Source organism: Harpia harpyja, chromosome 1, assembly GCF_026419915.1.
Source record: "Harpia harpyja isolate bHarHar1 chromosome 1, bHarHar1 primary haplotype, whole genome shotgun sequence".
Lineage (NCBI taxonomy): Eukaryota > Metazoa > Chordata > Aves > Accipitriformes > Accipitridae > Harpia > Harpia harpyja.
Window position 1 is genome coordinate 86697980 of NC_068940.1, and position 21213 is coordinate 86719192.

General features: G+C 38.2%; 1 protein-coding gene across 3 annotated transcripts in view; it reads left to right on the forward strand.

The window, feature by feature from the left end:
- Positions 1-21213, forward strand: part of LOC128149002 (macrophage mannose receptor 1-like) — a 34495-nt gene that overhangs the window by 305 nt on the left and 12977 nt on the right. For 2 of the 3 annotated variants that reach the window (XM_052803631.1, XM_052803653.1), the window contains exons 2-19: positions 2204-2602; positions 3442-3615; positions 5766-5924; positions 6737-6850; positions 9163-9309; positions 10195-10368; positions 10912-11069; positions 11470-11580; positions 12728-12843; positions 13231-13379; positions 14431-14630; positions 14929-15056; positions 15669-15756; positions 16321-16456; positions 18597-18635; positions 18742-18905; positions 20032-20099; positions 20537-20637. In XM_052803631.1, the coding sequence (XP_052659591.1) occupies positions 2204-2602; positions 3442-3615; positions 5766-5924; positions 6737-6850; positions 9163-9309; positions 10195-10368; positions 10912-11069; positions 11470-11580; positions 12728-12843; positions 13231-13379; positions 14431-14630; positions 14929-15056; positions 15669-15756; positions 16321-16456; positions 18597-18635; positions 18742-18905; positions 20032-20099; positions 20537-20637 (2625 nt within the window). Of the gene's footprint in view, positions 1-2203; positions 2603-3441; positions 3616-5171; positions 5679-5765; positions 5925-6736; positions 6851-9162; positions 9310-10194; positions 10369-10911; positions 11070-11469; positions 11581-12727; positions 12844-13230; positions 13380-14430; positions 14631-14928; positions 15057-15668; positions 15757-16320; positions 16457-18596; positions 18636-18741; positions 18906-20031; positions 20100-20536; positions 20638-21213 lie in introns of those variants that run through there. The other variant, XM_052803642.1, reaches the window with a different exon arrangement.

The following is a 21213-nucleotide window of genomic DNA, read 5'->3' on the forward strand; positions in this document are numbered from 1 at the left end:
CACAGAAGTTTAAAAAAGATGCAGATACAGAGATGTTGGTTCACCTTTAAAGAAAGGGGAAGAGTTGAAATGGGGTAAAGCTAGGAATCAGAAGTCAGGACAGGTTATGCATGTGGATAAAGATTTCCTTTTGGATACAACTCAATTATTGGTTATGCCTGCTCTGTGAAGTAGATGAAGTAGTGCACAGTATATGTGACTGAGTTAGTTACAAAAAAATGAAGAAGAGAAAGGAACTAAATAGGGTGCTGTATGTGTATCTCCTAGCTTTAAGATGAGGTTGTGTGGGATGATATGGAGCTTGTGGATTGATGTGAGATGTAATACTGTGGCTGAACAGATGCCAGTGAAGAAAAATTAAAAAGTTCAGAGTGAAGAACAGCCCTGGAATAACCGCTATGGCTAGAGTAAGGATGAGAAGCGTAGTTAAGGCTCTGAAGTTGACCAGGGACAGATCACAGCTCCCTTTTGATGTAAGGATGGTGATAAGGTTCAAGGACATTTTTCCTTTATCCTTCAATTCATTAGATTTGTGGAGGATTGGGGTATAAATTACAGCTTCTGAAAGCAGACACTGTGCCACGTGAGCTGTGCCAGCACTAGCCTGTGCAAAAAGGGGGTCTCCCCTCTGCTCTGAGAGCTGGGAACCAAACCCATGTGACAGCCCAAGCACGAACCTCACCGTTTCCAGTGAGAACTCCTATTATTAGACCCCAAAACACCGCGAGGGACAATAGCTGAAACTTAGGGCACAACACTAAGCACTTATTTAGTTGGCATTAAGAAATAAAAGATTTTAAAAGATTTAAAACTTTCTGTCTAAATGGACAAGGAAAGAAGAAACTAGGTCTTAGCTCCAAATTTAGATTTGAAGAAGCGAAACTTCCATAGATTACTAAGCTGGTCAAAGCAATACAGGGCCCCCTTGGGAGAGATCTGGCATTACATACAGAAATCCTCACAAGAACTATTCTTCCTGTCAAAGCTTCCCAGAATTTCCCAGATACTTTCTGCTCTGTTCACTACTCAACACTGGCTGTGCCCTAACATCCTACCCTTGTCCTACAAATTTACTTTAGTGTTTGGAAGGGTATCTCACTGTACCTTATGTGGTTGGTTATTCTCTCAGATGGATACGGGGGTGATGCTACATCTCATTTCCAGGTGGGGATTTGAGGCGCAGCGAACTGAAGGGCAAAGCCTTGACCTCCTGTCCCATAGGTCCTAGAATATTCCCTGTAGTCCGAATTTCAGTCCCTCATGACCCAAAGCAAGTGGGAGCTGTATGCTACTTGACCTTTTGAAAAGCAGGCAGCTGTGTTCACAGAGCGATGCCCAGCACTGAACAACCTGCTTTATGTGTCGGCAGTACAACTGCAGTACTGGGTAGCCCTTGCCGGCAGGGCCTACTTGTCTCGATAGATTACTAAATTAGGCTGCCTATAATCCTTTGGGAATGTTAGCTAGCTTGTTGAGCATTCACATATTGTCTTTCCATAACAAGGCACAGGCATGCACCTATAGTACCTTTACCTCTATATACTGCCTGGTGTTGGTTCTTCTGAGAATGTTTGTGATTTGATTGTGTGAATTACATTGACTTCTTATGATAGACATACTAATGAGAGGATACTGGAACACAGCAAGATAACAAGTCACTGTTCCACGGTTTTTCATAAAAAACCCTCCAAACCATAACAGAACATGCCAATTACAGAAAGAGCAAGAGTCACAGAAGGCTCACTCACTAACTATTAAGCACAAATGCAACCCTGTGGAGATGTGTGTAACATGAGCTAAATCTATAGTGCATGAGATGATGGCAAACTTGCAAATCTTCAGTAAGGTCTCTTTTGGAAATCTTGAAAGAAATGTGTATTTCAGGAGGGATTTAGAAAAATAAAATCCACTATACTCATGAAAATTCCATTATAGTGATGACATTTTTGAAGCTGTCATAATGTATTTTATGTGCTCTTATTCCTCTGTATTGTATTTACATGAGCTACACTTATTTTTTCCTTCCCAGAAGGCAATAAAAGTCTTGAAAATGCTGTTTGATCTTTGCAAAAGTGACTCAGATTTACAGTCTGCAGACATTAGTCAGATCAGCATAGAATCAACAGCACGTCTCTTTCCTCACAAGCTCCCCTCACCATGTGCTCACCATAAATACATTAATTCTGATTATTTTGTTTTACAGACAATGAAATATTGTTAATATACAATGAGGATACTAAGCTCTGTTTAACTGCTCAGAGTTCTCATGCAGTGACCACAGCTTCTTGCAAGAAAAACACAGAGTTACAAAAATTCAGGTGGGTGTCTTCTCACCAGGTGATGAGCGTGGCATTTGCACAATGTTTGGGAGTGCCCTACAAGCAAAAGCAGGCTAAAATTTCTTTGTACCCATGCAACAATAAGAGTGAATTCCAGAAATGGGAGTGTAGAAATGCGACCTTGGCAATCCAAGGGGAAGATTTATTTCTCAGTGCTGGCAAAAGAAAAGACGACAATATCATGCTGAACACAAGATCAGCGATGATGAATAAATGGAAGATCTATGGAACCATGGATGATTTGTGTTCTCGAGGCCATGGAGGTAAAGTTTAAAGGTTAATCTTGATGGTGTATTGAACCCATGTGTTTGCCATCACAGGTAGGGTCCTTTGATTTCTGCTCCCCTTAGTCTAACGTCAGCTGTTCTCCCTGAGGCAATGGTGGACCGGAGGATAATTAGTTCACATATTCAGGCCTGTATTCCTCCATCCTGGATATGGGCAGCTGCTTAGCTTCACACAGAATGCAGTATGTGCAAAAACCATGCATTTTTTTCTTCACTTTTCAAGCAAAGGTGGATCTAGGCTATTTTTAATTGTTAGCTTTAATCAAAGTGCTTTATTTAATGGTATACTAGTACTAGTGAAATTGTATTAGTATTGTTGGATGAAAGGCAAAAATCTTTATGTTTAATACGCCAATACTAAATGTAAGGAAATAATTCCATGCACACTACCATTCAATTGGTCTATGAGATTTCAGATGCCAAAAATGCCACAACATTTAACAATTAAATCAATGATGTATTTTTAATGAATGATGGGAAGTTAAGCTACATGATAAACAAATAATGGTATTTTTAGAAAATTATATTTAAATACATGAGACAAAAATCACTACAGTTCTTTCAGAACTGGCTACAGTATGAAGCTTCTCTATTTCCAGCTGTTACAGCTGGTGATACCATAAGCAACTGGTGAATTGCAAGACCTACCCAGAACTTCCTTGGAAGACACTGCTGGTGACAGTAGGTGCCCAGTTACACTACTGTAACACTTGTACCGCTTTGTCCACATAGCCTTATGGAGAGTACAGATATGCAGAGAATTGGGTCCCCCAGATTCCCATACCTATATTCTAATTTCTCTTTTGCCCCCTCAGATCTGTTCACACTGTTAGGAAATGCCAACGGAGCTGCGTGTGCCTTCCCCTTCCAGCTGAGCGGTAAATGGTACGCCAGGTGCACGGCTGCTGGCAGGTCGGACGGCTTGCTCTGGTGTGCAACAACTCCTGACTTCGATGCAGACCATTTGTATGGGTTCTGTCCAACTGGCAGTAAGTCCCAAATGCTGACATAGATGCTATAACACAACACTGTTAGATAAATATATCAATACTGATATTGATATCAATATCAATGGTTTAAATACAACTGCATTCAGCATAAAATAATTTGAAAACTGAGATGCTACTCACAGCCTAATGCTCCTTACCTCATTGCTATCTATGGTAACAGTAGTATAACCTTTTCTACCCATGCAAATCTCTGTTCTGTATAACAAGATTGGTCTACAGTCCACGGAGGATGTAGTTCATTTTCTGAAAGAAATAAAATAAGAAGATTGGCTCAAAGTCTTACTGAAATAGCAGCATCATCAGCCTTTCCCTTGTAATGTTTCAGATTACATTACAAGATAATGTTATCTCAACAGATAAATGTATGTGCATCTGAGTGCAGGATGATGAACATCAAAATACGGTGTTAATGAAGATATTAAAAATGCTGCCTCAGACCTAATTTTTCAGTGCTATACCACAGACTCACTATTTGGCATTTTGATAAGAGTATTGCACTGGGAAACCAGGTTGAACTCATTATCGACCACCATCTACCAGCACCATTTTCACTGATATTACTGAAAATTATTTCCTGGTGCAATGTTGCATGCAGTAGCTTCAAAAATCCCAGAACATCCTCACTATATAAACTGGCAAACATGAAGTATTTGGCATTAAAGAATTGTTGGGACCCTATCACTAAAACCTGAGTCTACAATTAAAAAAGAATGTTACAAGTCTGAAGTGAATCAGCAATAAAGAAACACACTAAAAAATAGAAAACTTTTCATCTAATGACTCGTTCAAGAAATTCACTATCTTTTCCTCAACAAAAGAGGAATTTAGGGGAAGTTGTAATCACAGTTTATTAGCACTTGCCCAGGGAACAATTTTGCTAACAGTGAGCTCTCAGAAGACAATTTCTAAATTCCAATTACCTAAACCACATGCAGAGTAGACATAAGGAATACATTTTAAAAAAATCATAGAATCATAGAATCATTTAGGTTGAAAAGGCCTTTAAGGTCATTGAGTCCAACTGTTAACCTAGCACTGCCAAGTCCACCACTAAACCATGTCCCTAAATGCCACATGTATGTGTCTTTTAGATACCTCCAGGGATGGTGACTCAGCCACTTCCCTGAGCAGCCTGTTCCAATGCTTGACAACCCTTTCGATGAAGAAGTTTTTCCTAATATCCAATCTAAACCTCCCCTGGCGCAACTTGAAGCCATTTCCTCTTGTCCTGTCGCTTGTTACTTGGGAAAAAGAGACCGACCACCACCTCGCTACAACCTCCTTTCAGGTAGTTGTAGAGAGCAATAGGGTCTCCCCTCAGTCTCCTTTTCTCCAGACTACACAACCCCAGTTCCCTCAGCCACTCCTCATAAGACTTGTTCTCTAGACCCTTCACCAGCTTCGTTTCCCTTCCCTGGATGCGCTCCAGCACCTCAGTGTCTTTCCTGTGGTGAGGGGCCCAAAACCGAACACAGTATTTGAGGTGCAGCCTCACCGGTGCCGAGTACAGGGGGACGATCACTGCCCTGCTCCTGCTGGCCACGCCATTTCTTATAGAAGCCAGGATGCCGTTGGCCTTCTTGGCCACCTGGGCACACTGCTGGCTCATATTCAGCCGGCTGTCGACCAACACCCCCAGGTCTGCCAGGCAGCTTGCCAGCCACTCTTCCCCAAGCCTGTAGTGTTGCAAATGTAATTAATGATGGCATACTTTGAAAAGCAAACTTTCCATCATTGAAAATGTTTGCATTTCAGTCGTATTTCAGCCAAGAATTAATTCCGGCATAGCCTATGAGCTGCTGAACAGGTTTTCAGAGTAGATAATGACCAACGTGCAGTTTTGCTTTACTGATCTCTTTACACTATCTTTTTTCACCTGGAGATTATCAGATTTGACAGGGGAAACTGAAAATAAAGGATGAAAGGCCCATCTCTGCTAACGTCAATGCCAAACCCTCTTTTACTTAAGAAAGAGCAAGCTAATGGAGGATTGTGGGTTTTGGGGGTCTGAGCCTTATTTGTTCCCGAATCTCATTTCACAAGTAAGCTTGCAGTTAAATTTTCTCATAACATTTTGTGTAAGATGTTTATAACAAACTGCAATACTAAATCTCCTTTCTCTCACACAGACAATGACAGATTTTGGAGCACAGATCCTTTGACAGGAACCTACTACCAGATAAACTACCAGTCAGCTCTCACGTGGCACCAAGCAAGGAAGAGCTGCCAGCAGCAGAACGCAGAATTATTAAGTGTCACAGAGATACATGAACAAATGTATCTAACAGGTGAACTAATAAGCAAGACTCAGTAAAAAGAGTGTCAAAGGTTTTTTGACTGATTACAAATGTTTCAGTGCTTTAATCACATTACAATGAACAGCTGATGTAAAAAGGGTATATGTAGTGCTAGAGAAATAGCACAATTAACGGTATATTAAGGTTTTTACAGGTGGAACTTTAGTAAGTTGTGGAATTGCCATTTGAAATTATTTCTTTTTTTTTTTTTTTTCAAAGAAAGTTAAGAATTCCCAGCTAATTAAGCAAAAGCTGGCTCAAGATCAGAAAACACCAGGAAGGTTCCAGAAAGGGACCTTACAGAAGGAGTGGCATTATAGGAGGCAGTCATTATATGACTTTTGTGTTAAGAAATCAGTATGCTTCACATATATATAATGAAATAGATTTTTGGAAATACCATACAAATTTTATGCAAAACACTATTAAAAATCTAAAGACTTTCTGGATTTATGCATAGGCTCTGTAGAACGAAGGCTCTGTATCAATTGCATCACAATCAAGCAAACTTGTAACATAAATATCAACAATAGCAAGTCAGTGTTTCAGTTTTCAAACCTTATTGCTTACATATAATTGTAGAATAGCATTAAATTCAGATAAACTAATAAGCAAAATAGTCTTTTGCCATTCCCTACCCTTTATCTACAGAATAAACTCTCAGAGTTTATTACCAGTAAACATGGATTCTGTACTGAATTTAGAAATCACTAAGCAGAGTTTTATTATCTTCCTCCAAACTTTGAAAATGCAGAGCATTTCCTAACAAGTCTCATTAGAATTCACCAATTTTGGTTACCTAGATTTGATTGACAGCAAGAGATCCTCTCTCTGGATTGGGCTTAACAGTCTGAATCTCAAGAGTGGCTGGCAGTGGAGCGGTGGCATTCCCTTCAGATACTTTAACTGGGCACCAGGTAGTAATAATTTTTTTAACAGTTTCTGGAATTAATATTTCCCACCAGTATGATGAATGCATATTAATTACAGTCCTGTAGTATTCCCCATGAACATGAAGAAATGGAGTTGAAAGGCTTATGAGATATGTAAGATTAAAAAGCTGAGGATGATGCTTTTCTTCACTGGATATATCACAAGCAGCTTCAAGCGGAAGAGTTGAATAAACTCATCTTCTATCAGAAGTAGATAAAGTGAAAAGCACTAGTCAAGCTGTAGCATACCAGGAATGCCTTCAAGTCAGTTAAAACCTCTGTGTCTCTTCAACTCTCACATGGGTTATCAGACCCTGCATCCTGCAAGGACTCAGCTGTCAGTGAGCATCAATCTTGCAAAACCTTCCCCTTCACTTTTTATGCTTTTCCTCTTTTCTTCTCTCCTCTTTAACATTCAAGACAGACTGTAAATAGAGTTCACAGCATTGGCAGTTTATCTTCGAAAGTCACTTAATGATTGTCATGGCAACAGCTGGTTGCAGCAAATGCTGAATGTTTGCTTGCTGAATAAATGCACGCGTGTTCCATCTTTTAGCCTTCCCCAAGTCTCAAAGGTGCCACCTGTTTTTTATCTAGCACAGAGGATGAAGAGAAAGCCCAGAGTTGCTGAGTCTGGTAGAGGGTGTTCTACCTTCTGCTGAGCTAGTCAAATTCCTTAAGTCCTGCAGAGAAGAGGAGCTGTTGGCTCTCAGGTCAAGCAGCCCAAACCCTTGGAGTTCCTCTATCCCCACATGGTTGTTATTACAATGAGTTAATCTACAGATTTCCAGTTTACTGCAAAATTATTATAAGTTGTATCTTTTGGGGGGAAGAAAAAAACCAGTCATCCCACTGTAGAACTCTCTGACAAGAGGAAAACACTGCCCATTCCCCAAGGACAGTGGTCCTGGTGAACCTCCTGGAGGGCTGGTTGCAGAGGTAGGCAGAGGAGAGACACAGAGCAAGTGTGAGGGCATGTGAGGAGGCTCTCCTTGCAGCACGGAGCAAATCTGCTGCCAAGTTGCTGAAGGGACATGCAGAAAGGACCTTTCTGCATAGGCCTGAGTGGAACTTTTTTGTTCCAGCACACCACTGAAAGCTGCTGGTCCAGAACCTGACATAGAAAGGAAAGACTGCCCTGCAAGGGCATTGTAGAAATGAGGAAATTTGTATTCACATGTGATTTGGTATACCTCATCCAAAAGGATGATGCCTTATATTTTACTTTAGGAATTCCGTATTATTATTTTTGTGTTCTGCTAAACACAGCTCTAGAAACTAGAAGTCATTTAACATGCTCCCATAAAGAGGAAGCCTACCCTGTCAGGCTTTGTCCAATCTAGGTTCCCACCACTCCCTACTCAGCTGCGAGGCAACATAACTCACAGATCGGTGGCATTTTGCTTTTGTCTCATATTCTTAACAAATAATATTCATTCACTCTACAATGCAGAGCTAGAACTCTAATTTTCAGGTTTTGAAATTTCTTTTTATTGGTAGCAGCTGATGGTTCTTACTCTGAAGAACAATCTTCTCTCTTCACATCTGTAAAATTCCTTGTCTGAATATGAACTATGTTAAGATGCTACCTTACTGCATTCCTGCCCCAAAATATTAGCTTGAACTGCGTCCTCTGATTTCATGAATGTAACTGACTGGTTTAGGCTCATCATGTAGTCCTATTAGCATAATTGGGTCCTGACAAATTGTGTATATAAAACTAGATGTTTCATGAGCTGTGAAACTATGAACTCTGGTTTCCTATACTCTGTGCACAGCACTGCAACTGTAGCAGCACCAGGTACCCCTTCAATGTCTGGACTCTTCAGTCCAGCATCTACTGACTGGGCAACAACATAACTTGTTCTGCAACTGGTTGTGAACTACATGTTCCTTAATGGCTGTATGACTGGCCCCTATGCACAGCCTGATTAAAGAGCAGGGGCGGGGGCAAGGAAAGGACTTGCTGCAGCCTTTCCATCAGTGCAGGCTCAAAGTTTAGTCTCTCTTCTGTGCAAGCCAACAATTTTCACAGAACTTATAGGAATGTCTTATTTTTGAGACAGCCATTCTGCAATCAAACATGGCAGAAAGTGTGAATTATGCAACAAGCATCTGAAAAAATGTTTTGATGGGTACTTTTAAATTACATTTCCTTATCTCCGGTAGAAAAATAACTAGCAACGAAGTCATGAGTCCATAATTGACACACGAAAAGGCTGGAAGTAAATTGTTCTTTCAGCTGCTGACATAAAACCTGTGCTACATAAAAAGAATTTGTTTTTTATTCTATGAAGGAAGCCCTGAGCCTGAGCCTGAGAAACTCTGTGCAGTACTAAATCCCAGAAGAGATGCTAAATGGGAAAACCAGCCATGTGAGCTGAAAGTTGGCTATATCTGTAAAAAAGAAAACTCCACACTAGATCCTTTCATTCTTCCATCAGGTATGTCTGATAAAGACAGAATTTGTGTCACTAAAATGAAATTTCATGGCTATTTAAAATAAAAAAAAAGCACTGTCATTTTCTCTGCTTTGATGAGTGGCACAGAACAAAGCATACTGTTATTTCTTTAACCAAACACATGTAAATACTGGAAATGTTCCTGGAACCCAGTAACCACACAAGCAATTTTTATTTCATGTTATTATTCGCAATTCCAGAGGCACTGGTCTAAGCCATACACTATCACAGAAGTATCATGGACTGCATGGATGTGAAAATAAACTTAGAAATGCCTCACCCTTCCTGCAGTGCATTCTAATGAAAACATGGAGGCTCATCACTGAAGGCTTGAAAAGATGGCACCAATAGACTCAAACCACCTTATCGGTGGGGTTGCCTGTGACCTAGAAAGATGGCAAAAAAGAGCAAGCTCCTTCAGATGGCTTTCCTCTGATTTATTTAATGAGACTTAGTATGGAAAGCCATGTGTGCAGAGAATTACTTCTGCTACAGTAATAATGCCTTTATGAAATATGCAAAACATAATTGGGTGGGGTATATTGTGTGAAAACACTATATATGGAATTCCAAAATATTCCTCTGTCCAAAAGCGAATATTTCACACTAGTGAAGCCCAGTAACCACTGGCTCCATTATTTTCCTCTTTTGTTTAAATGCAGTGTGTATTCTGTAAAAGTACAGTGTGCAACAGCAAACAGACTAAAATGTTTTATATGTATGAGGAATGAATAGAAGCACTGCTTATTTATAATCACTCAATTTTCATTCTAATTACTTAATTAACTGATTTCAAATGTAATTGCAGTTATTCTAGACTGCACTGTTTAAAAACTTGAAATATCTATTGATTTTGACGGGATGCAGAGCCTGTTAAATGCCCAGAAGGATGGTTGCCCTATGGAGATCACTGTTTCATGGTTCATAGAGACCCCAGAGTATGGAGAGAAGCCCTAATTTCCTGCAATGAGAGCAACGGCAATCTGGCCAGTATCCACAACCCTGAGGAGCATAGCTTCGTACTGTCTCAGCTTGGCTACAGTGAGTATTTCTACAGGGCAGTGTTTGGTACAAATGGAGAATTATATTAGTAGAAATCTTACAGGATTAAAAAAAAAAATCTTGTTTGATATGAATATTTATAGGGAAGCCCACAGACAGGTTAAAAAAAAACAAACACCAAAAAACCACAAGAGGAATCATTAGTGCTTTCTTCATTTTCTTTTTCATTCTTTTCATTTTGATTTTCATTTGTTTTTCACTGCATGAAATCACTTGAAGGAAATAACAGCTCTAGTTACTGCAGTATTTGGGGTTTATCATCTGCCTCAGGCACCTTGTAGCTGCAGACACAGTAATGGACTTTTACTGATAAAGCTGAGGAATCTCATTTCCTGCTGGTATCTCATTTTTTAACTTCTTGAAAGAAGAATGTGAATTAGATCTTAAAATAAACTCCACTGCCATTTAATCTAGATGAATTTGTATTGTAACAACATGGCAATTTCAGCTCATCTCCACAAAATCTTGCTCCTATGGACTGTTTTAACTTGGGTACTAACACAGGTGATTTTCTCTTCTTAGAAGCTGTGGATGAGCTGTGGATTGGTCTGAATGACCTCAACACTCAAATGTACTTTGAGTGGAGTGATGGGACTCCTGTGACATATACCAAATGGTTGCCTGGAGAACCAACCCATGCAATCAATGGGCAAGAAGATTGTGTCATTATGGCAGGAGAGGTAGAATCATTCCACATTTGTGTAGCACTATACTATTTGATTTTTGTTTCCATTTTTAGAGTTTTTTTGAATGCAACTTAGAAACAAATCAGCAAATGGCATCTGTAGTCACTCAGAAAGATGGTTGTTCTAAATTAAATTTAAAATTAGAGATAACTAGATAAATGTTCATATCTGATTGTGGGTGTACATTATATGCCAAGTAAACCTTAACAGTCTGTCTGTGACACTTAGCTTAACATAACCTCACAGTTAAGCACAAATACTTGGAATTCATTAAAAAGTACAGATCTGTATTCTCCCACTGAAACAATATTTAAAAAAAAAAAAAATCAGTATTATTTCCAAAGGAAACAGGTTCTGCCTCACTACTTTTCACCTCTTCCCAAACTGCATTTAGGATGGATACTGGGCAGACAGTGCCTGTGATAGAAAGTTAGGTTACATCTGCAGAAGAGACCCACTACAAGGAGTTTCTGGGACAGCAAAGACTGATCCTGCCTGCCTGAAGGTAAGAAGAAAGTGTAACCAAGAATCTGGTCAGCAAAAATCCATTTTTTTCACAAGCTCCACTTGACATTGAAACTATCTTTTTTTTTTTTTTCCCCTAACAAGTGTGATTGTACATCAAATTCAGGGTGATAATTTTCACTACATTCCCTTATTTAAAAGAAAGTTATTTTGAAATTTTTTTGTCAATGTCAGGCCCATTATCTCTCAGAACTGTCTGTGAAAGAGGCTAAAGCCATTACTGAGGTTTTCTGCATATTTGTTATATTGTTCTACAACCATCTGTGGTTATCTAAGACATAGCAGAGACCGGGAACCATTTCTGGACTATGTGACATGATGCAAGATGATGACAAATCTCACAATTGAAGCCAAATCAAAACAATCAAACTGCTTTTATGAGTGAATTTGTTTTGAACAAGTTATTGTATCCTACTGGGTTTTTTTCTTCTTTTTCTCTCTTTTTACTTTCCTATTTACTACTGTTCTATATTTAGTAACATATCCCACAAACCCATACGGGGACAGAGCTGAGACTCATTCTGCTAGATGGAACTAGGCAGCAGTCAAATACTGAACACAGATTTTATTTACCTTCTTTGGTTGCAGCAAGCAAATCTTGAGCTGGTACAGAAGGGAAAAGTGGCTTGGAACTCAGCTGTAAAATTTTGAGGATTTTGCTTTTCAATAATTTTTATGCCACCTCTTCAGTCAGACTTTAGGTGAGCTGATGAGTTAAATCAATTAATTAGTCTTGTTCCTGTTCTTTTAGCCTAGAAGCATCAGGAAACTTGAGTCAGTATCTCACTATAACACAGACTACTATCTTCAGTTCTGAGCAAGGAAGTATTTTATTCACCAGCTTCTGAATACAGACTCCATTCTGTGTGCCTCTGACTTTTTTATCTGTTAAAATTTATCAGTTACTAATTGTCAAAAACGGGGGACTCATATGTATTAAATCTCTTCTTTCTGGATGTTTACTAAGCTTAATTTCCATTGGTCCACTGTAATTCAAATGAATACATTATCGCATTAGGTTATATTAAAATATATTGATTTAAGGGTGTACATTGAAGTTCAAGCACTATAGCATATGCTCTTTTTACTTACTTTTTTTACTTTTACATTTCACATGTTCTTGACAGGGCTGGGAAAGACATGGTTTCTACTGCTACCTGGTTGGCCATACCTCTGTAACTTTTTCAGAAGCAAAGAAAACCTGTGAAAGGAGCAGTGGTTATTTAACAAGTATAAGAGACAGGTACAAAAAGAGTTTAAAAACTGTATATCTGATGCAGTAATATTGGAATTTTATAAAATAGTTGAGAAGCTTTTGGGAAAAAATGCAAAACCAGAAAAACAGAATATCATTTTTCTGAGGAAAAAAAAAATCAATAAATACAGTACTTTACTCTGAAAGAACAGACTACAGCTGCTTCTGTTCTGTAAGGAGCAGTTTTTCAGTATAGCACAGGTTCACCTGCTATTGAAGCTAGTCCATCTGGTACCCAGTTAAGTAACATATTTCTATCTAAAAGGAACCTAATGGGGACTCCATTCATTCTACTCTTGTGTAGTTTAGGATGCTGAGAAATGGCAGACAAAGGCAAAGCTAGACTTAATCCCCATCTGACTCCTGTTATTTCAGATATGAGCAAGCCTACCTGACCAGCCTCGTTGGCCTGAGCTCTGAGAAGTATTTTTGGATTGGTCTCTCAGACACAGAAGAGCAAGGGATGTTCAAGTGGGTGACTGGTGAAGGTGTTCTGTACACCAACTGGAACGTGGCAATGCCTGGTACTCTGCCATTGGATTAAATTTATGCTACTAAGGAACTTTCTGTGTTGTCATTCTAAACTGTTTCCCACCTTTGCTAAAACACATACATGATGACACATAGGAACATTCTGCCTTTGAAACAGGAGCATCTTTTGATACATGTACTCAGCACTGGTGAGGCTGCACCTTGAGTACTGTGTTCAGTTTTGGGCCCCTCGCCACATGAAAGACATTTCAGTGCTGGAGCGTGTCCAGAGAAGGGCAACGAGGCTGGTGGAGGGTCTAGAGCACAAGTCTTATGAGGAGCGGCTGAGGGAACTGGGGTTGTGTAGTCTGGAGAAAAGGAGTCTGAGGGGAGACCCTATTGCTCTCTACAACTACCTGAAAGGAGGTTGTAGCAAGGTGGTGGTCGGTCTCTTTTTCCCAAGTAACAAGCGATAGGACAAGAGGAAATGGCTTCAAGTTGCGCCAGGGGAGGTTTAGATTGGATATTAGGAAAAACTTCTTCATCGAAAGGGTTGTCAAGCATTGGAGCAGGCTGCTCAGGGAAGTGGCTGAGTCACCATCCCTGGAGGTATCTAAAAGACACATACATGTGGCATTTAGGGACATGGTTTAGTGGTGGACTTGGCAGTGCTAGGTTAACAGTTGGACTCAATGATCTTAAAGGTCTTTTCAACTTAAATGATTCTATGATTCTAGGATTTTCTATGATGCCATGAAAATATTTCTTTTCTGCCTCCTCATTGCTTACAAGAGCAAAATCAAACTGAGTGGAAAGGGTGAAATCCCTTCCAGCCTGGGCGACGGGCTGCCAAATCCTTGCAGTGAGTGGCATAGGGAAGAGGCATGCAAGGGGTGGTTCATGCACTAGTAAAGCTTTTCATAGGGGAGGGAAGATGATGAAGGACTCCGCTTGCTGGTCTCCTCTTTTTGCAAAGCTCCTCCTTTGAGCAGACACTATACTTAATATTTCAGTAAGTCTTTTGTAAATGAATGACATGAGCTGTAAAAATGCCAAAGTAACTACTTTAAAACACATTCCAACTTTCTTTTATATCTCACAAAGGGAATGAAGCTGGTTGTGTTGCCCTAAGGACTGGAAATGCAGCTGGACTATGGGATGTTCAGAACTGTGAAGTAAAGGCAAAATTTCTCTGCAAAAAACTAGCTGAAAAAATCACTCTTCCTCTTGCTCCTGAAACTGTTTCTGATTCCAAATGTCCCTTGGGTTGGGATACAAGCAATAGCACTAATTCATGCTTTAGAGTAAGTATTATTTTTTCCAGTAATCCTACTCATGAGACAGAACAGCACCAAACAGATAGGGCGTCTAAACTTCAGAGAATGGCACGTTATTGCACAAATGTAGTAAGCTTTTACACAACTGTTCATGGAAATCACTGCAGTTATCGCTCTATGAGTGATATGTAAGGTTATCCAATTAGCATATTCTTTAATCCATATTATATATGTAATGGAATGTTTTCCTATTTTGTTTGTACAAGGCAGTCAGCAGATTTATTTTTAATATGCTGTAAACATAGTGTTCTACCTGTGTCTACAGGCTTTTGTGAGAGAAGAAAACCAAAAGAAAACATGGCTTGAAGCCCGAGATTTCTGCAGAGAAATAGGAGGAGATCTGGCTGCCATTAGAAGTGAAGAAGAGCAAACAGTGATAGAAAACTTAATAATGTAAGTAAACAAAATATCTAATAATTGATATTTTGGTGTAACAATACTTTATATATGAATAATGATAATATTCTTGAGTTGCTCCTGAGATAATTAGTTGAAAATTAGTTTATTATCATAGTCATAAGAAAATGAACTGAGAAAATGTTTCATATGGGTACCATTTTCAAAGACATTTTTGGAGTTCCTAAAATTTGTCATCAACTGCAAATTTTTTTAAATTAAAAAAAACAATCCAACAACCAAATTGGTTGAATGCTTCTCCTTCAGATCCATTTCTAAGTTTGTTCACTGAACCATTTTGAAACTAAATTGTGACTTCCAGCAAACCTGAACATTTCATTTCTCAAAGAACACTATAATCACATCAATGAAGAAAAAAAATGTGCTCTGTTTTTAACACAACTATTTGCAAAGTAGAAAATTTTAAAGCATGAACGTCACTTACTTGCTAATGGGATTTTGCTCGCCAACAGCATTTCATTATTTTAAAAATTTCTACTCTATTTGAAGTCTTCAGCGTGAGAGCTATTGTCCCATGTAACTTGCAAAATGTAGCAGAGCTAACAACATACATTCTCTTCTTCCATGATACATTTTTTCACACTCTAGAAAAAAATCCCCATCATCTCAGCCTTTCTGGATAGGTTTGCAGTGTTTGGATCCTGATGGTGGGCTTTCCTGGAGTGATGGATCACCGGTGAGTGTTTGACCTTGCCAGTTTCTTTCTGTTCTGACTTTTTTGCTGTTGGAGCTGTTTCCATGACTTGTGTGGATGAAAGTTGTATAAGAATTCCCCAAAATGTCTACCTTGCCACTGCGTAGTTCTAAATCATTATTCTTCATACCGGTTTGGAAGAGAAAAAGGCCAATAAACCCCGAGGTTATACCATCACAATGGTAGTAACATGGAGTACTAGTTACAGCTACAGAGATGATTATCTAAGTGGCAAATATATGAGAAAGGTCTCTCCTGATTTTTATTGGTCTCTGGTGATATATTGCCATGTTCCTTTCCCCTGCTATTGATTTATAACCTCATTTGATTCCAGTTTTCATGGGACTTCTAGAGTCTGTTAAATGCTGCGTAAACCCATCCTTTTTCTTGCAGTGACTGTATTAATTTAATAGCCCACATAAGCTGCACAGCCATAGGAGGAAAGTAAGGAGCGGTTTGAAACTTCGGTGCTACTCTTTCCTTCCAGAGTACAACTTTTTCCCCTGTATGAAAAGAATAAAAACCAAAGCTATGTTTCTTCTGTAGGTGAATTATAAGAAAAATGGTTATTTTTACAATACTGCGTTTGAATATTGTGGAGCAATCAGTGAAGAGTCTTCCATGTCATGGATTAAGGTGCACTGTGAATACAGTCATAACTGGATTTGTGAAATAAAGAAAGGTAGGTTACTTTTTACTCTAAACTCACATTAGGAAGAAATTTAAACTGAATCCCATTCTATCAAAACAGGAAATTCTGCAAGTCACATGCTGGTAGAAAATCTGGTTGATTTCACAGGAATTTTGCAGAAGGAAAAATAGGTTGAGACATATAAATACTTTCAGAATACAACATTTCAACTGTTAATGATAAACCTTTTTTTGTTTTATTTAAAAAAATATATTATAGGATAAGCTTTACTGAAAATATACTTGTTTATGTAATTATAGAATCATATTAAATAAGGTGAAAGCAACCTCAATGGCTTATCTGGTAAACTCCACCGCCCTGCACAAAAGCAGATTTTTGTCAAAAGTGAAGCTTTGACTGACATGAAACTGTACGTTTCTTGCAACTTTTACTTGTAGGGAATTTCCAGGTTGGGGGCAAAGGGGGCAAAGAGGAAGAACGAGAGGATTACAATGTGGAAAAAAAAAAGGATTACTTTAAATTTCCGTATGTTTTCTGAAGTGAAACTTCACTCCTCCACTCAGATGGAGCTAGAATGCGACACAAGGACACATTAGTCACCTAGTCTAATTTAAAAAAGACTACCAGCATACTGGAATCATTCTCTTTGTAAGATGGCATGTAAAGAAACTCCTGTAACAACAGGCTTGCCATAATGAAAAGATGGTAATCCAAGCTTCAAAATTTATATACTTTAAGACAATAGGCAGGCTTACATCTTCCTCTCATACTAATAGCAAAATCTTCTATGTTTATATACTTCTTGGTTTGTTTGGGTTTTTTTTTTTCCAAATGTAACTACCGTTGAGAAAGATATTCAGCGAAATAAGAGACGAATCAATTATAGCTTTGTACTGACTTGCACATTTTACTTCTAAGACTAACAGAAGTGTTGCTTTGATGGCTCCCTGGGCTCCTTCACACAAGCAGTAAGGGTTAATGTTTAAACTGATACTTTTCTAAATAAGATAATTTCTGTGCTGGTTTATCACTCAAAATAATCTGATTCTAATGAAGGCATGTTGTCTCAGCTTCTTATACTTAAAAAGTAATAGTCATAGACATTTATCTCAAAGAGATGTTGGGAAGATAGATACCTTTCCTGGTAACTTCCTTTGGAAGTCCTCACCTGCATGATCACCACAACGAAAAATCATTAGCAAAAGTGTCAACAGTAGTCATATACTGTTAATTATTATTAGTGTATGAATGGCAGAAATTATAGCCTGAAGAAATGAGCATCATTAGTCAGCAGGGCATAACGTCATAATGAAAGATGCTGAAATAGTCATAATACTTTGTACTTCCAGAACAGACATATATTTTTTCTTTTAAATCTTTTAAACCAATCACACAAGAGATTATTTTTAAAAGGTGACATGACTTTTTTTTTAACCCAAGCATGTGTGTCACACACTTCATTTAATGTAATTACACTTACAGCAACACAAACATTACCATGAATTCCTGTGGAAAAAAATTATAAAGGTGACATTTGTTTTACATTTTTATAGCTCTTGTCCTTGCACGTTTAGAGAAACATTGCTCCAATATTCCACTCCTTGTGATGTTGAAATTTTTAATTTAAATTATTTGTGAAAAGCTGGTGGATTTTCAGTCAAATGTGATTCTTCACAAAGTAGTTTCACAGAAAAAAAAAGTTTCATAAACAAATGAATACTAATAAAATTTAAAATCCTTTGAAGAAAAAAATTGTTTAGTATTTGAATTTCTTGTTCAGATACAAGACAATGTCCATGAAGAATCTCTTATTATTGTGCAAAGTATACCAACACTGAAGTAAAGTATTTTCACTCTTTAGTTTTCTTGCAAAAACAAGTACTCATTCAGACTAACTTCAGTCATCTAATTTAGGCAACATTCAGGATGTACAAGATGCACTTACCAAAAATCTACCAAGATAGAGATGTAGGCCTGTGATGCATCTGTTACTCCCTGAACATCCATTTTTTTCTCTGCACCAAAGATACTATATAAATATATTCTGCATTGAATATGTAACATATGAAAAATTGATAGACGTTAAGATAATTTCCACTAATTGAACACTTATACTGGCTCAACATTTGGAAACATTTTACATCTTCATTTTTTTCCCATTTCATTCCAGGGACACCTTTGAAACCAGAACCTCAGGGTCCTTCTGCTGGTAAGCTTCTGCTTGTTTTCTCTTATCTAAAGAGTGGTATCATGTAACAACACCAGCTTTGTGTAAGAACTGTGAAGAATACAGAGATTCCTCTTCTGTGTTGCAGTGTATGAAGTCACAGAAGATGGCTGGATTATAAAAGGAGACAAACAATATTTTTTCAGCACAGAAAAGACCTCTATGGAAAAAGCCAGAACATTTTGCAAAAACAATCGTGGAGATCTTGCTACTATTGGAAGTAATAGTGAAAGAAAATTTTTGTGGAAATGTGTAAGAGGAACTTTGGCTATGTTATACAATATATGGCCTATATATCCTGCTGCATATGCTTGTGAAGTACAGGGGAATGTGCTTGTTGCATAATACCACTACATTTTATTAAGAGAAGATTTAAATGTTCAATGACAAAATATTTATTCTACAGAGCAGAGCTCCTCTTTAGGAAAATAAATACAAAAGAATTCACCATTTACTAGGGTGGGTATATTTTTGTATATTCTAATCTAGAGTTCTGCCCATGACCAAATATACGTAAGGAGCAATGAACAGGCAGATTAGATGTATACTGAGAAAACCGTCCTTTTGACAGGGTGGTTACTTTTCATCTGAATATCATATTGTAGAATACAGTGTTACATGTAGATGTGAGGCTACTGCCAGTGTAGCTCTGATGGTCGCATACCACATCATGTTGCTGAACAAAACAACTTTTCAAAGAAAGGTTTAGCCTGGTCCACGTCAAGGCCTGATGAACTAGGACCTTCATGAATTAGTTTTCCTGCAACAGGTATCAAAACTATTCATGTATTTCAAGGGCACTGCCCACACGCTGCCTGAGACAGTTCTGATGGGCACATGCCAAAGCTGTGGCAGGGGCATACTAACAATTTAATAGCATGGATGTTGCCTCAAACCTCTGCCATAACCCTGTTTGGTTTACTAATACCAAAGCAGCCACACAACCTCCTTTCCGTTTCACACTATTAGATGCTTGCTTTTATTATGTGGGAAAGGATATGAAAGGAGGAGAGGACAGACAGCTTGAGACACGGGAATTACATGGCTGCTTAAGAACAGGAAAGTACAAAAAAAATTTTATGCTAAAATTTTTCTCAAGTCTTCCTTGTTTCTTTTTAAATTGAGAACACAACTTTGAAAGCTTTGATCATACCAGTAATGCAGCCAAAACTGGGAAAGCAGCAATAAAGATAATAAACCAAAAGTATGTGTTGTATGGTATTTACTTCAACAGGGGTCCTCTGTGGTGACTACACATGATCATTTATACAATGTGTATTCATCTGTTTGCTTCCCTAGCACAAAATTTACACTTTTTCATATTAGATAACTACTAAATATTAGAAAGCACTAACTAAAAGTACATTTTTCTTTTTAGATCTTAAAAAATGGCAAATGGAAATCATATCTCATAGGATTAATTCAGAATGCTGATCAACAGTTTAGGTAGGTGAACAAGCTACATCAAGATTCATAAAAAATGGCTGTAGAAATTTTGTACTGCCAGAGTTCCTTCTGGAGGGACCACTGCAAAGGAGTTAAACGCAGATTCAGAGAGCTATATTGCATGTTGAAATGTGTGCTCTCCCTTGGTTTAACTACATTGTAAAAACACTGTTTTACATGGCATTTTTATGGAGAACATACATGCTATGAATACATAGATAATGTCTGTTAAAAATAAAGGTATTTTTGTTCTTCGACTTGATGTGCAGGGATTTCATTACCTAAGGTCTTTTAATCCTAATGGAAACTCAGTTTACAGACAGAATCAGCTGTAATTTTTTAAAAAATATTTTTAGCATGTTAAGGTAGATTTTTCTGAACTGTTCCATGAACATTGTCTGAGTAACCACTACTGTTTTGTTGCTGGTTTTTTTCAGTTGGATGGATGGAAGCCCGGTGCATTATGCAGCTTGGGCACAGGGTGAGCCCAGCTTTGCAGATGCTCAAGAAAATTGTGTGGTCCTAAACAAAAATGATGGTGAGTTACACAACTTTTTTTAAAAAGTATTTTTATGGGTAATGCTCTTTCCATTTGTTAAAAATGTCTTGCCAACTTTAATCCATTACTTACCAGCAATTTGGGAAAATATGCATAATAAAATATAGTCATTATATCTGAGGTTTCTTCAGGAGCAATATTAGCCATTAAAGTGGAATGTAAGAAACTGATTTTAATGGGGAATGCAGGGACAATTTGATCACTGATTTTTTCAGCTGCACAAACAATATGTTCTATTCAAATGAAGGGCAAATTTGTCTTTCAAAAATAGAGAATAGTTAGCAAAGAAATAGAACATATATGGAGTTCCACATCTTATAGTGTTTTCACTCATAAAGTATTACTTTACACTTGCATGTTTCAGTGCAACAAAGCTCTTCGGGTGAGTTCTACTCAGAGGTCACAGAGCTGCCGTATCAGCCATCTCGTATGGCCACTACTCCCACAGCCACAGCAGGACCAAAGTCCTCCTGTAAGCAGTGATGACGGGAGGTAGAGTAGAGCTGAAGCATGTTATCTCACATTCCCAGCAGATTGCTTTTGAACCTACAAGCA